This window comes from Curcuma longa, unplaced genomic scaffold, assembly GCF_044706935.1.
Source record: "Curcuma longa cultivar G26 ecotype Majalengka, Jawa Barat unplaced genomic scaffold, ITB_CL_G26_1.1 utg2798_np1212_758248_RagTag, whole genome shotgun sequence".
Taxonomy (NCBI): Eukaryota; Viridiplantae; Streptophyta; class Magnoliopsida; order Zingiberales; family Zingiberaceae; genus Curcuma; species Curcuma longa.
The window spans coordinates 930,357-945,002 of NW_027435600.1; the positions used below are offsets into that span (position 1 = coordinate 930,357).

General features: G+C 34.9%; 1 protein-coding gene across 1 annotated transcript in view; it reads left to right on the top strand.

Moving 5' to 3' along the window:
* The window catches only part of LOC141820211 (calmodulin-binding transcription activator 4-like), a 31,511-nt gene extending 20,304 nt beyond the window's left edge, over positions 1–11,207 (top strand). The window contains exons 9-11 of the mRNA XM_074707495.1: positions 127–718; positions 4,547–4,840; positions 10,956–11,207. Of these exons, the coding sequence (XP_074563596.1) occupies positions 127–718; positions 4,547–4,840; positions 10,956–10,979 (910 nt within the window). The 3' untranslated portion in view covers positions 10,980–11,207. The remainder of the gene's footprint in view (positions 1–126; positions 719–4,546; positions 4,841–10,955) is intronic.
* Positions 11,208–14,646: the final 3,439 nt, after the last annotated feature.

Consider the following 14,646-nt stretch of genomic DNA (forward strand, 5'->3'; position numbering starts at 1 on the left):
ACACTTGGTCTTACCTAGCAATAGTTATGTATTACATTAATTATTAAAAATTCTAAACAAGGGCGTGCCAACCTAAATTACAAATTACCAAACTATTACAAGCATTTGAAATATTAAACTTTGCAGGGAAGAAATGGTTGCAATGCTTCTCGCTGCAGGTGCCTTTGCTGGAGCCCGAACAAATCCCACTGCACAAGATCCAGAAGGAAAAACACCAGCATCTTTAGCTGATTCTAATGATCACAAAGGTCTTGCTGGGTATCTTTCAGAAGCTGCACTAACTAGTCATCTCTTTTCCCTTACGACTGAGAGAGCTGAGACTTTGGAAGGGTCTTCTTCTGTGGAAGCTGATAGAGGTGTTGACAATATATCTGAGAGAAAGGCCAATGTTCAAGGTGGGACAGAGGATCAGCTTTCAATTAAAGATTCCTTAGCAGCTATAAGAAATGCTACTCAAGCTGCAGCACGCATACAAGTTGCTTTTCGTGCCTACTCTTTCAGAATGAAACAGCAAAGTATTTCCCTATTACAAGGCAAATATGACATACATTCAACAGATATACATGGATTTTCTGTTGCATCAAGGTCTCATAAAACCTTTCTTGGTTCTCATGATAAAAAATATCGTACGGCAGCTGTATCAATTCAGAAGAACTACCGATGTTGGAAAATCCGAAAAGAGTTCATACATTTGAGAACTAATGTTGTGAAGATTCAGGTACTTAAGGCTTTTCACTCTCACTTGTTAATATGTGTTTGAGGTTTGACTTGCTTAATCTAGTTATTTTTTTCACTTTTCAGTCTATGAAGAAAACTGAGTGTTTTTGAATGTATTAGATGTCAAGGAAGTAGAAGCAGATTCATTAAACTTTTGTAGAAACAAAGTTTCATGATATTAGGTGGTGGCAGTGAGATCAGCACTAGGTTATTCCTTATCCACATGGCTTCTATGTGATGCTTGAACCTGTTCTTAGATTGTAAAGTGTTGAAGTCAGAGTTGCTAAATTAATCAGGTTCTTGTTCCAATCTAATTTATCTGGAAATCTAACAAATCCTCTCAAAGCTTATCAATAAGAAATTTAGGTCAAAATATAGTTTAGTGTCACTTTTCATCTATCCATTAAGATATTGGTAGGCAAATTCCCTTATCTTTCACAATCTCCAAATGGAATTCCAAATTAATTATTAGTGTCTAACCGTATATCATTTTCAAGCTCTACAAAAGACTGCTTGCATCTGAAAATGCCTCTAGAGATAGGATCTACATGGTATCAAAGCAAAAATGTACTTAATCTGTCAATGATAAGGTTTCACAGAGAAGTACCACAAAAGAATTCTAGAAAAGACAAGAACTTCAATTTTTAACATTCAAAAGTAACAATTGGCAAAAAGGTTAAGAGAGTTATGAAATCTTACCTTTTTCAAAGACATACATTAATGTGCTCTTGGTTGCCCTTGGCTTTTATAATCTGCAATCTTTGGTCTGCCCTGTGGACCAGACGATTTTTATTACTTTCCAATAACTTGAATTTTTTAGAGTGAAGGCATAGAAGGGCAATCAATCAAAAAACAATAATTAGCAAAGTTGCTAGATCAGTAATTATGTCCAATAGTAAGTGTCCATGTTGAGTTTTTTTTTCTTGATTTAGTTAGTCTGACAAAATTCAATCCATTTACACTTATTAACTACGTTTAATTTTCTCCATCAACAATAATATTCTGTCCTTGATTAGTCTCTCTACTCAACTCAGCTTTTTTTTTTTTTATGTTTTTATATTTGTAGGTAGAGTTTCATTTGCCTCTAATGTAAATAAAATAAAAACAAAAAATAGGATAGAATCCATATCAAGATATTGTGTTCTTATTTAAAGAAGCCTCATATCTTGTAAGAAAAAGAAGCAAATCATTATAGCTAGATCTAGTGAAGCGGCATGGTACAAGGTATACTCTTTTTACATGTGTACTTATTTGAATTAAATAGTCAATGACTGAGTTGGATAATGCTCCTAGCAATATTAATATTATGGTAATCAAGATGTCAGACTCATTTTATCTTTCATGAATAGAAAAAATATATTAAGATTGATCGTAACTTTGTATGAGGAATAATGTAATTTAAGGAGATCACTCTTTTGTTAGTTCCTATGCTTAGTAAGTAGACTTATTTAGTCTTTGAAAGCTATGTTTGAGTAATGAGTTATTAGTAATAGATTGGGATATTTTAATTATCTTAAGGGGAGTGATGAGAATCTAATTACAAACATTTTTTTTAAAGTTTTTTTTAATTTGACAATAGATACAGCAACAACAACTAAGCCTTATCCCACTAGATGGGGTCAGCTATATGGATCCTTATACGCCATTGTACTCTATCCCCTATTATATCATGTATTTAAATAAATTTTATTTTATTTTTTCGTTACTAACTAAGTCATTTTTGCTCTTTCTCTTTTGATGTGTATATTTGTCATAATTTCATACCGCCTAACTGGAGCATTGATTGGTCATCTAAATAACAATAGATACACGATATAGATTTTTTTGTCTTTTTTAGGACTTAATTGTAAATACAAAAATCTTATGGATGTGAATATAAAATGAAAATAATAAATCCATTAAGGTAGAGGGACTATCTAGGGATGAAAACTATGACAATTTTTCCAACCTTAACAACTTGGGTTCTACTAGATCAATTATTTTCTCTTCTATTGAGCTCTATAAAAGTATATATTGCTATAAATTCTTTCATCATCTAGATGGCTTTTAATTATCTAATGTTAACTTTCACTTACAATTTTCTAAGGTAGAGTTCTCCCTTTATATTGTTTCTTCAGTTGTAATTGAGTATATTAATAATCATGGTTATTATCTAGTCGTCGAACCAAATTTCATCAGGTATCAGGGTTACACCTAATTGCTCATGTATAGTTTTTGTCTCTACAGATTTATCTCAGCATCTCATCTTTGGTAGCTTTTATTTTATTTTATTTTTTTGTGTGTTATACTGTCTGATACTCAAAGTTGGTTGATTGTATCACAACAATACAATTTTTTTATTATAACCTAAGGGTAGTGCTTTTCTCTTTTTCCAACTCAATCTTTATTATATTAAGAACTCTTAGTTGTGGGTAATCATTCCCATGCCTTTTGTTTTTTTTTTTTTTTGCTGCTGAATTTTAATTTAATATGTTCAGTCCTAATTTTACTTTAGTTTAGTATTGTTAGTTTCTAAAGCTTATCTTCACAATTAAAGTTTGAGTTTACTATAAGTAAAAAACTTACCAATTAGCATAATATCGTCTGAAAAAAAAAACTTCTAGAAACAAACAAAAAGAGATAAGGATTTAGAATTGATGTTGATGTACTCGATTCATAGAAAATTCCTTGATTTTCATTGACAAGCTTTCCATCTGACTGTTGATAGTCTTTTCATTTGTCTCATAATGATTTCTAACCTTTAGAAGGATTAATTCATTTTGTTTTACAAAACCTCATTTGTAAATACTAATGGTGTACATATCTTGTTTTAATATACAGAGTAGGCTATTAACCTTCCTTTTCCCTTAAAAAATCAATAAATGACATGCCCTGAGAACACCAATTCCCCGTACACTTGAATCAATACAAGGCTAGTTTACAAGTCCACATTTTTTTACAATAATACATGTTGGGTATGTTCCTGTGAATAATTGAAGATTAAACAATAAGTTGGATGCAAAAGCAAACTTAAAGATGAATTAAACAATATGTGGCCGTCTATTTCCAATTAATTAAAGACTAAATTCAGATAGACAGAGAGCAGGTGTGTTAAACCATGACATCACTTAGTATTTTGTTTATTGAAAAATATCTAAATATAGATAACTGACAACATAATGCAAATGTCAAACATTTGAAGGAACTAATTTTGTTTTGAAAGAGTCAATGATTTAGGATTATTTTAAGAAAAAATATTTCAGCTAGGTTCAATCATCAAACTAAAGATTTCATATAGATTAGACTACAGTGGATGATGTTAATTATGAAAATAGATATTTGTAAATTGAGATAGTAAAGTGCAACATGAGACATGACATAATGTAACTCGTGCATTACACTCCATAATCTTATACTTGGGATTTTCTTCTAGCCTTTCTCTAGGCAAATTCCATATACTAACATGATATTCTTACTGTTCAAATTGCACAAATTTGTAAGAATAGTGATATAATACACACCTGTGCTGAATTCTAGTTCATTAACATACCTAATTTGTCTACTGATGCCAAGTTCCAAGTCCCAAGAGTAAGATGCCAAGTCCCGAGAAAAAGTACATGAGCCATTTGTCTACTGATGTTGCCAACTGATTTGCAAGAAAAGTTACACTGAAATGCAAAATTCTTCAGGTTGGAAGATTAGACCAGAGATTACTTCTGATAGCTACTTAAGTCTTTGTGAAAACATATTTGTGTAAAGAATTTTTTTTAGAAAGGTAGTACTCAGAAATCGGTTTCTTAAAGAAAATATACTTGTTTTACATTTCAGTCTTTTGTCTTCTTTCTATCAGGCCCATGTAAGAGCTCACCTAGCAAGGAAGAAATACAAAGACTTTATCTGGAGTGTTGGTATCCTAGAGAAGATCATGTTACGTTGGTATAAGAGAGGAGTTGGATTGCGAGGGTATCATGCTGAACCAAAATCTATTGATGAAGAGGAAGAAGATGGCATAAACAAGGTGTTCCGCAAACAAAAGGTCAATAAAGCTCTAGATGAAGCTCTCTCAAGGGTCATATCTGTGATAGAAAGCCCTGAAGCACGACATCAGTACCGCCGAATGCTAGAAAACTATCAACAAGCTAAGGTAACAAAATGATTAACACCATATGCATTTTCAATCATATGTCAAGGTTTCCACTCGTCAAAATAAAAGAAATGAGTTTCCACTATATGCTGTTAATTCATTGTTTACTCTTGACCTAGCTCAAAGTAGTGATACATAATTTTTAAACATAGGCAAGCTTAACTAGATAGTGTGGCTTACTGTTTACTTTTGTTACTTCTGTACTCAAAAGAGTGAAAGATATATATTTAATCTTCATTATCACATCAGAATAACCTTTTTTGACCTTTAAATAGGCTATGTGATACAAACAACCTGCTAGCTGCAAATTACAGTCAATGTTAAAAGCTGCAAATGTTACTTGCAAGTTGAAATGGCTGCAGATGGTATTTGTAATATGAGAACACATTGAAATATATATTCATATAATTAAGACATCAAGAAAAAATGAATATAGAAAAATTAAATGTTTTACTTAATATTTTATATTTTTATTTTATATGTTTATTATGAAATACATAAAAACTCTAGCATGATTTCATTAGTCTTAGGCTTTTAGCATAAAAAATAATTTGTTAAAAAGAAAAGGTAAAATAGCTAGCTTTAAAGATGTGCCATAAACATGTTGTATCATCTTTAATAACAAATAAGAACAAAAATGGTTAAATATTTTATCATATGAAACCTTTTACTTGTTTCTATTAAGATATCAAATAAATGGTAAAAATAAACTGTTAAATAATGTACTTACATCTGCAGTCATTTAAAGAAATATAAATGCAAATGTTATTTACAAACCACCAAGCTGCAAATGCCCTTTGTAGCATTCTATTTGGGGACACCACTAATTTTCATTTATTCTGAATTCCTATTTACCCAAACAACACCCGACATTCATGAAAATACCCCAAAGATTGTGCATGGGTTCAATCCATGTAGGTGAGCCCACTTGGTTTCAAGAAAAATTCAAATCACATGACCTCACCCTCGAAAAACCTACCCTCTCAATTAAAACTGCTAAATGTGTCCCTAAACTCGTTGAAATCCCTTAACCAATCATGCATTGTGTTCCTTGGAGTTTGTAGAGTCATCATCTATATTCTCCTTTTTTCTATTGGAGTTCTAGAAAATCGTCATCTAGTTTTGACTAAAATTGCTAGATGGACCTAACTTGATTAAATTTTTTAAACAAACTATACTGTGTTCATTAGAACCTCTAAAGTCTTACTATTCTTTTATTCTTTACTTTTTTTGTTTGGAGCATACTATTGTGGTCAAAACTGTTAGATAGACCTAAAATAGTTCCAACTCTACGACCAAGCAATCTAATGTGGTCCTTTATTCCTTTGAAATAGTTTTTTTTTGTTGTCTCAAACTTGAAATTTAGCCAAAATTATTAGATCAACCTTAACTCGTCAAATTCTAAAAATGAACCATGTATTGCATCCTTTATAGGCCAAGGAGTCGAATTACTCTGAACAAGCTATGAAATGTCCATTTTTTGTGTAATTTAAAATAAGGATGAACCATTATCCATGGAGTTATTCTTGACATTGAAGCATCTCAAATGCTATCTAGATGGAAAAGTTGACTGGAGTCCAAATATGATCCCCTCTTCAAATACAATGAAAGAAGATGTACATGTAGAATGATCATTTAAAGTCGTGTTGCATATTCATTAGTGTTTTTCTACAAATTTTGTAATTGTAAAGTCTAAGGTGCCCATTACATCTAGTCTCCATTGGTATTTCTCATCCTTGCATATTACTTTAACAAGATGTGCTTGCTATTTCATAGTTGGCAATCATAACTATAAGCCTAAAATAATAGTAAGAGATATGCAAATAAGGTTTTGGTTCATATTTCATCTAAGAAGATTTACATTGCTAAGGAAAAGGCACTTAAAAGGTTAGATTACTCATCCTATAATAAACTCCTTGGGTACCTGAGGGAGTTAAGGTACCTTGATGTAAATACATATGTAACCGTTAAAATTAGCATTGCTAATATTTTTTAAAAGGTTTTGACTTTTGTACTTGTGCATGAGGGTTACAATCACATTTAAGGAAGGTACTAGGTGTAGATGGCACACACCTAAGTGGCAAGTACCCAGGTGTGCTTTTGATGGCTATTACCCTCAACAGTAATAATATATTACTCCCTTTGGCATTTACAATAATCAAAGTAGAGTGTATAGACCATGAAAGTGGTTCCTACTTCACTAGCAAAAAATTTTTGTCATTGATCTAGGACGTTGAGCATTGTATTTGATTGACATAATGGAATTACTGTAGAAATTAGTATAGAGTAACTAGATGCACACCATGGATATTATTATTCATTTGCCAAATAATAAGTGTGTGCTGCTTTGGGATTATTTTGAGTTGTGACACATTCTAAGTGAAGGTTTATTTGTGTATGTTAATTAGGGTATAGAGTTAGTAAAACAAGTCTTTTAGCTCATTGAATAGTCAAGTACCATCACAATGAAAGGAATGCGAAATAAGGAAAATCAACATATAACAAAATCATGTTTTACACTAACCTTCCCTTATGTTTTAAGGTTTTGGTTAGAGCTATCAAATGGGCCAGCCTATGACGGGGTGGGCCAACCCGTGAAAAACTCATCATCTAGCGGATTGGGGCGGGTTGGTCCGCTAGCTTGGCGGGTTGGGAAATCTCCAATGTAAACCAACCCAAAGTGGATTGCAGGTTAGGCGAGCCAATCCATGAGCCATATATATATATATATATATATATATATATATATATATATATATATATATATATATATATATATATATATATATATATATATATATATATATATATAATGTTGGAATTTTTAAGTTTGAGTTGCTGATTAGGCGAGCCCGTTGAGTTTGCCACTTTAGTTTTAAGTTTTAGAATTTTTTTCTTCTCAACCCTCGGGTCGGCTCGCTTGGACCCGCAATCAGTGCGGGCTGGCCTGTTTAGGCCCGTTTTTAAACGGGGTTGATAAAATTTCAATTCAATCCACTTAAATTGTTTGGTGGGCAAGCCAACCCAATGAGTCCAACCTAAATTGACAGCTCTAATTTTGGTATGCTACAATATTGTGATTCCATCATAGGTTTCGCACCTACTCCTTGTGAGCACAAGAGAAGGCCCTTGGCCATTGGATAGTTGTGTAAAGATTAACAAAATCTGTATCGAATAGTTAGAAATAATAGACGAAACTATCCAAGGTGTTTTGAAATTTTAGCAGAATGAACAAGAACAAAAGTGGGTTTGGGCGGGTAGGTTGACGGGTTTGGGAAGATGAGTTTTTTTTCGAGATCAGTTCACATATGATTTGGTTTCTTCCCCGTCTTGAACGGTTCAAACTACAATATATGGGCATTTTCTCTTTAGCTAAATAGGAGGTGTGAGACACTCGATTAAAATAAATCAAAGCCCTTTTAGAATTTTTTTTATCAATCTAGGTCTTTGGATTAGATTTTGAAGGTATTTTTATGATTTTTGTTGAAAAGAGTAAGGGTGAATAAAGAGTAACCCAAGATGCATCAAACAAATTCTGGTAAACCAAAAAAACAGTAGTAAACCCAAAGGCAAACAAGTATATGATGGAAAAGCCAATAGAAATTGAAACAGGAAGCTAAGTTTAGTGTAGTTATGAGTTGTTTAGTCTGAAGAGTATGAAAGGGGATCCCCTATGGTGTGAACAAGAAACTCTTATCGCCAGGTAGACAGTAAGGAGTGTCATAGAAGAACATCCATGACCCTCATCGGTTGGTTCTGAAATACTCTCCATTCTCAGTTTTTAGTCGGGAAGGCAGCCAGGCTTGAACAAACAATGATTCTGCTTATGCAAACCATGCATCAATATTTACCCTTCTGCTCTAGGAACAATCGAAATACGAGAGGAGGGTCCAATCGGTCCTAGCAGAGTACACATACGTGAGCTTGGAGTTACATAGTACACAATGAGGATCCACCTCCAACAAGCCCTGTAGCAATGTCTGTGTTAAGCTTATTGTGCACCGTCAATGTGGTGATAATCCAAACTTCAATCAATCATAAACAGACCAAATAAAGGAATGGGAAGCATCCATCTGAACTTTATAAGAGAGTCTAGAGTAAGTTAAGCCAGATGAGAAGGTGCCATTGCTGGGAGAATGTCGAAGGGGAGTGGTTCACTAGTGGAGGCATGGGATGGCTTGAATCACCAGCGTGGTTTTTTGAATATCCAGGTCATTGGTCAATTAGTCAAATTGGGAAGCTGCATCCAATATATGTGAAGCCGTCTTGAAATGTTTTTGAAGATTAACAAGATTTACTAGATGATTAAACATGATACCCAATGAAATACTGTAAAGAAAGAGAAATCATGTGTAGCCATCATCTTCTTTGCGCAACAGTCATTCAGGAAATTGTTGGTGTGGAGTCACTATGCCATCATCCATGCTAGAATGGAACCTCACTTATTGATTACTTAAGGCTAGTAGAACAAATTCTTCGACCTAGAAAATGCTTTTTCATGTGTAGGACAAGCATCAATTTGATTCCACCTGTGTCCAACATGCCATCTCATCTAAAGAAGCAGAATTCTTCTAGGATGATGTAGTTTGACTGGCACAAAATCTTAGAGTAAAGAAGGTTGTTCACTAAGGTGCACCGCCTGCCCACCAATCAATAGAAATGCTTCCTGTCATGGTTCAAGTTTGCCTATCACTTTGTTAATCAAACAGTCCTATACAGTAGCCCTTGTTTAGGTTTGTCGACCTCCTAACCTGAAACCCAAGGTGGAAAATAGACAGGCTTCAAGGAGCAGCCAAAGATTTCTGTAAGTTATTCTCCTAACTTTCATTGCTTCCCAAATAGGAAAAGAATGACTTTTGCAAGTTGATATGTAGACCACTAAATGTTGAGAATGCCGAGAGCTAATATGAAGCTTACAAATATCTTCTGCCACCACTTTTGAAAAGAGAACGTGCCACTTGCAAATTGTTAAAAAAAAACCTTGAGAATAGCACAATCATGAAACACCTAGAATCACTATCTTTGAAGATCCTCTGAAGAGCATCTTATGGGCAGGATGAGTAGGTACGGTTGCCACACCCCCTTCCCATACCCGGAGCAATGGTCAGCCTTTGTTTACCACCTCTACACCATGCATAGAGGAAAGAACCTACATGATCCAAGAAATCCAAGTTGAGGAAAATCTGGCAACTAAATGGTTGCCCAAGAGCATTCCATTTCACATTGTCAAAAGTTTCATATTAGTCTAGCTTTGATTATGACAGTGTCCTCTCTTCTTTGGTCTTGCACCAGTTCACAACCTCAAAAGCATATATGTAGCAATCGATAGGGCTACGCCTCTTAAGAAACAGAAACTGATGAGCTTCAATGATGATTGATAAGATAGCTTGTGGTCCAATGGGTAGGATTTAAGGATAAGCTTGATGGGCAGATGCGCTTGAGTAATAGGGGGAAATCAATTGTTTTGCTTTTGTGTGCCCCTTCCATTTCAGAATGAGTGGTGTAAGGTAATCCAACTGCTCTAACTAATTTAATGGCCCTAAGTGCGTTCAGCCTGCATGAAAGTAGTCCACCAATGATTTGAGTAGGTCATGTTTGATTTGCTGTAAAAACTACAAAAGAAATTTGGGTGAATCCAATCCATCCACTGTGTGCATTGCCACGTGCACTCTGACTAGTCTGAGCCACTTGGTAAGTCTCCTGAAGCTCCTCACGACGATGTGTGCATGCAAATTGCGCCCTAGTGCACCCAATGTGATGCTATGCACCTCCCTGGCTGGATCCGAGCATGAGTTCAGTTGAACCAATTAAATTCTGACAATACAAAACATAATATAAGGAATCATTAATATCCTTTCCTTTTCGATGTAGGACAATTTTATTTCCCATTCCATAATAGATTTTTATTCGCGCTCATTTTAATAATTAATTTCTCATTCAATTGAAATTGATTTTAAATAATTAAATATTTTAAAATTATCGACTCAAAATGTAGATTTCAATTTTTTGATTAATTTTCAATTTTATTAGATAAAACTCACTTGAATGATCTTCCAATTTTATTGGTTCAGAACCAATTTTCCAACACTGTTTACTTGAACCTATTTTATTTCAGAAAGATCTGTGGGACTTCCACTGAAAGAGGGCTTACTGGCAGCTAAATTAGGGATATACATATTTCAGCAGCATAAGAGAAGATTTTAGTTTTATTTGATTAAATACATCCATTTCCTGTATATGAAACAGGCGGATGACATCAGGCCAGCAGATATGATTTACATGAAATCAAACTATTGTACATAATTTAATGTGTAATTTGTATAGATAAACAGATGTGCAACTGTTTGCTATTAGATGATGTGTTTCCTGTGAGATGATATGCTTGCATATTTTTGGATAAGGTAAATTATATGTTTAAGGAGAAAAAGGTGATGTATGTTATTTATTTATTTATTTATTTAGATAAAGTAAATTATATTATCCAAGTAAAAATATATAATTATGATTGAGCAAGCTCAATTAAGTTCATATAGTCCATTACAATCAATCCCGCATAAGCTAATTAATGATCCTTAACCACTACACATGCTTTGACCACTAATCCGATCAATGGTAGCACCATGTGATGTGTTCTTGAAATGTAGGTAGCAACCCTCCCCTAACTTCATAATGTGATGCGTTCTTGTAATGTAGGTAGTACCATGTGATGTAATCAACATTTGATGTTGTTGTTTAATGAATAGAATAGGCTTATGTCCAATAATGACTATGTGACAAAAATACAAACTGTTGGCTAATTTTTTAGAAACTCATAGAATCCTATCTATGTTGTGTAACCATGGTTGATGACATGCATGGTTGGAATCAAATGACTCCTAGGAATACATTGGACCTGACTTGAGTTAATTCTAAAGAGCTAAAGGTACGTAATCAATGAATTTTAATTAAAACTCATTCTTAGTCGTATATGTTTCAAAATATGAAAATTTTAACATAGAATATTTTAGATCTTAAGAATTCATTAGTAATATTGGATAGTGAACAACAATTACTTTGTGTCAAAAATATAGAAGTGAGGATATGGTTAGACTCAGGGTTCTAGGAATACAAAGGTCCCAATTTGGGCTAATTTTGAAGAGTCGAAGGCCATTAATGAGTTTTGTCTAAAACTCATTAATGGTCGTATAATGTCAGGAAGTTATGAGTGTCAATTTTTAAGCAAATACGATATATATCTATGTTGATAAATGACTTTGTGAAAAATTTACAAAAGGCTTGTTCAATAGAAAATATAAAATCTTGACAGAGAAGATGATAGTTTATATGTGATAGGCTCACTGCAAAAAATATGGATTATAGTTTCTTAAAATAAAGAAGCCAAAACCTAGTATAAATTTGTAGAAGTCGACGAAGAGGACAAACATGTGAGATAATAGAAGATACCTGGCCTGAATGGCGAAAACTTTCTACCGGGAAGAATACCTTCTACGTTGCACGACCGTTGCTGTGAAAAACCCATTTCTCAATATTGCAAGCTCTAGGTTGTCGCTGATGCTAAAGGATGAAAAGAATGAGAAGTTCAACTACGTGAAATAGGAGTTTAGGGCAACAAAACTTGGAGGCAGTTGCGTGAAAAGGAAATAATCTTTTAGAAAGCGCGCGTAAAGGTAGTTCGGTAGCTTAAATGTGTTTCGTTTTTGTTTGGTTTGGTGTGGACGTTAGGCGTTAGTAGTTTGAACAAGGATATCTTTAAAAAGAGATGTATGATTGAATAAATATAAAAAAAATATGATGTTCGATTTAGATAATTCTAAAAGTTGAATGTGTAGTTCAATAAAAATTGTAAATGTTTGCTAGCCAGTGGATAAATTTTTTTGTTTATATATATAGGTTTGTTAGGTTACAGCATGAATTTAAAAGGAATGTGTCTAGCTAGGGTGGTCTAGATCGTGTATCCGCTATTACGTGGATATATGTATTAGTTAGATGTTGGAAATTTCTATCATACGTTTTATTTCGAATGCTACAAAAGAAGAAAAAAAAGAAATTCGACCATGTGCATTACAATCTGAAAATTTAATACGAAAATGGCAAATGTAATGTCATTATCATCAGTTATCGAGGCAGATGATAAAACAAACTCAGCAGCCTCGTGCCAAAGTTCCACCCCACCACCAACCCTGTACAAACTTAGAGAAGATTTGTATAAGCGTGAATATTTTTTTTTTTCCCCCAAAAAGACGTAATTAGGTAAAAACTCGCCGAAAAATATAATCATGAGTGCATTGGCTTGGGATGCCACAAAAGCCCAAAATGTCGTGGCCTCATTGCAACAATATATTCTTAAATCACTATGTGTGATCGCAGTCAGCTAGCGTCTTCTCATTCCTGATATATGCACTAGAGAGTCACATCTGACATGAAAACCTTCTCTCTTAGAATGAGAACAAAGTAACGTATATATGCACAATTATTCAAATCCGTCGAATGAATATATAGAAATTAATTAGAAAGCAAATTAATCTATGCAATGAGATAAAGCAAACCTACATTTGTTGGGATTTTGTGTTGTGTTAGCAGCAGGATGGAAAACAGGAGAAGCAGGAGAACCTTGCCTTTTGCTCTGTGGTCTTTTGGGTCTCCGGTTGCGGCTCGCCACTCTCTGCATCTCCTGCAGCGTCCACCTTCTTCGAGCCAACGCCAGTTTTTTCGCCAGTCAATCTGTTCTCAATTCATTTTGCGTATTTTTGCTTCAAATTCTCAAGTTCCGCCACGTAAAACGACAAGAGGATATATACAGGAGAGGATATATATATGCGTACACGGGGAAAGCGAAAGACTCGTCGGAGCGGTGGGACAAGCTGCGGTCGGTGCCCTCTTTGCGCGCCTTCTCTTCTGCATTGATGCTCATTACCTCCTTCATCGCCGCCGCGTTGGCCGCCTCCGTCGTCGTCATCGGGAACGCGAAAGACTCGCCAGACTGCCTCGGAAAGCTGCCGTCCATCGCGAACGCCGGCGCCTCCGCCGCGTGGCCGTTGAAGCTGACAACGTGGATGCTGAACAGCGACTCGTTCGACGCGGCGCTCCACTCCATGGGCGTCGACGACTTCGTCCGCGCGAACACCGACGAAGGGATCCGGTTCGGGTCCGGCGGCAAGTGCTCGGCCGGCCTCTCCATCCCCTCGACACTCGGACAGAGGACTAATTCATTAATTTGATGGGGGGTACTGATTAGATATCCGAGCTTTAATTTATCATGGATTTCTTTGCTGCTTCGTGTTCAAAAATTCTTAAAGTTAGAAACAAATTCTATTGTGGAACCAATTTTCTAGCTATAATATTCTGGCACCCTGGAACAATGCTGCATCGATTAAAGAGACTCATGACCATTTGATGATCCTATTGAAATGCGAAAATCTAATCAATAATCAGCAACAAGAAAGAAAGAAAAAAAGCTACCTACCTTTAAATTAAAACTCAGAATGAAAGATCGATATCCGTACAATTTCAATTTGTCTACGGTTCCTGGATCTTGGTTTAGGGCACCAGGCAACGGGCGACGGGCCAAAATGGAAGAGAGAAGCTCTAAGAATTAGGTATAGCAAGAGGAGGCCAGAGCGAGCGACGCTTCCGGTATACCTCTCCTGGTTCAGATGGAAGAAATGGGTGTAATAATGTCTTACAAACGGGCTAATAAAAGGACGGCAAGGATTCTCTGATGTTGTGTCTGGACCAGTTGGCATGACTTTTTCACCTATCTAATAAAGACAGCGACGGCAAATAAATCAAAAGTAGGGAGACAACTA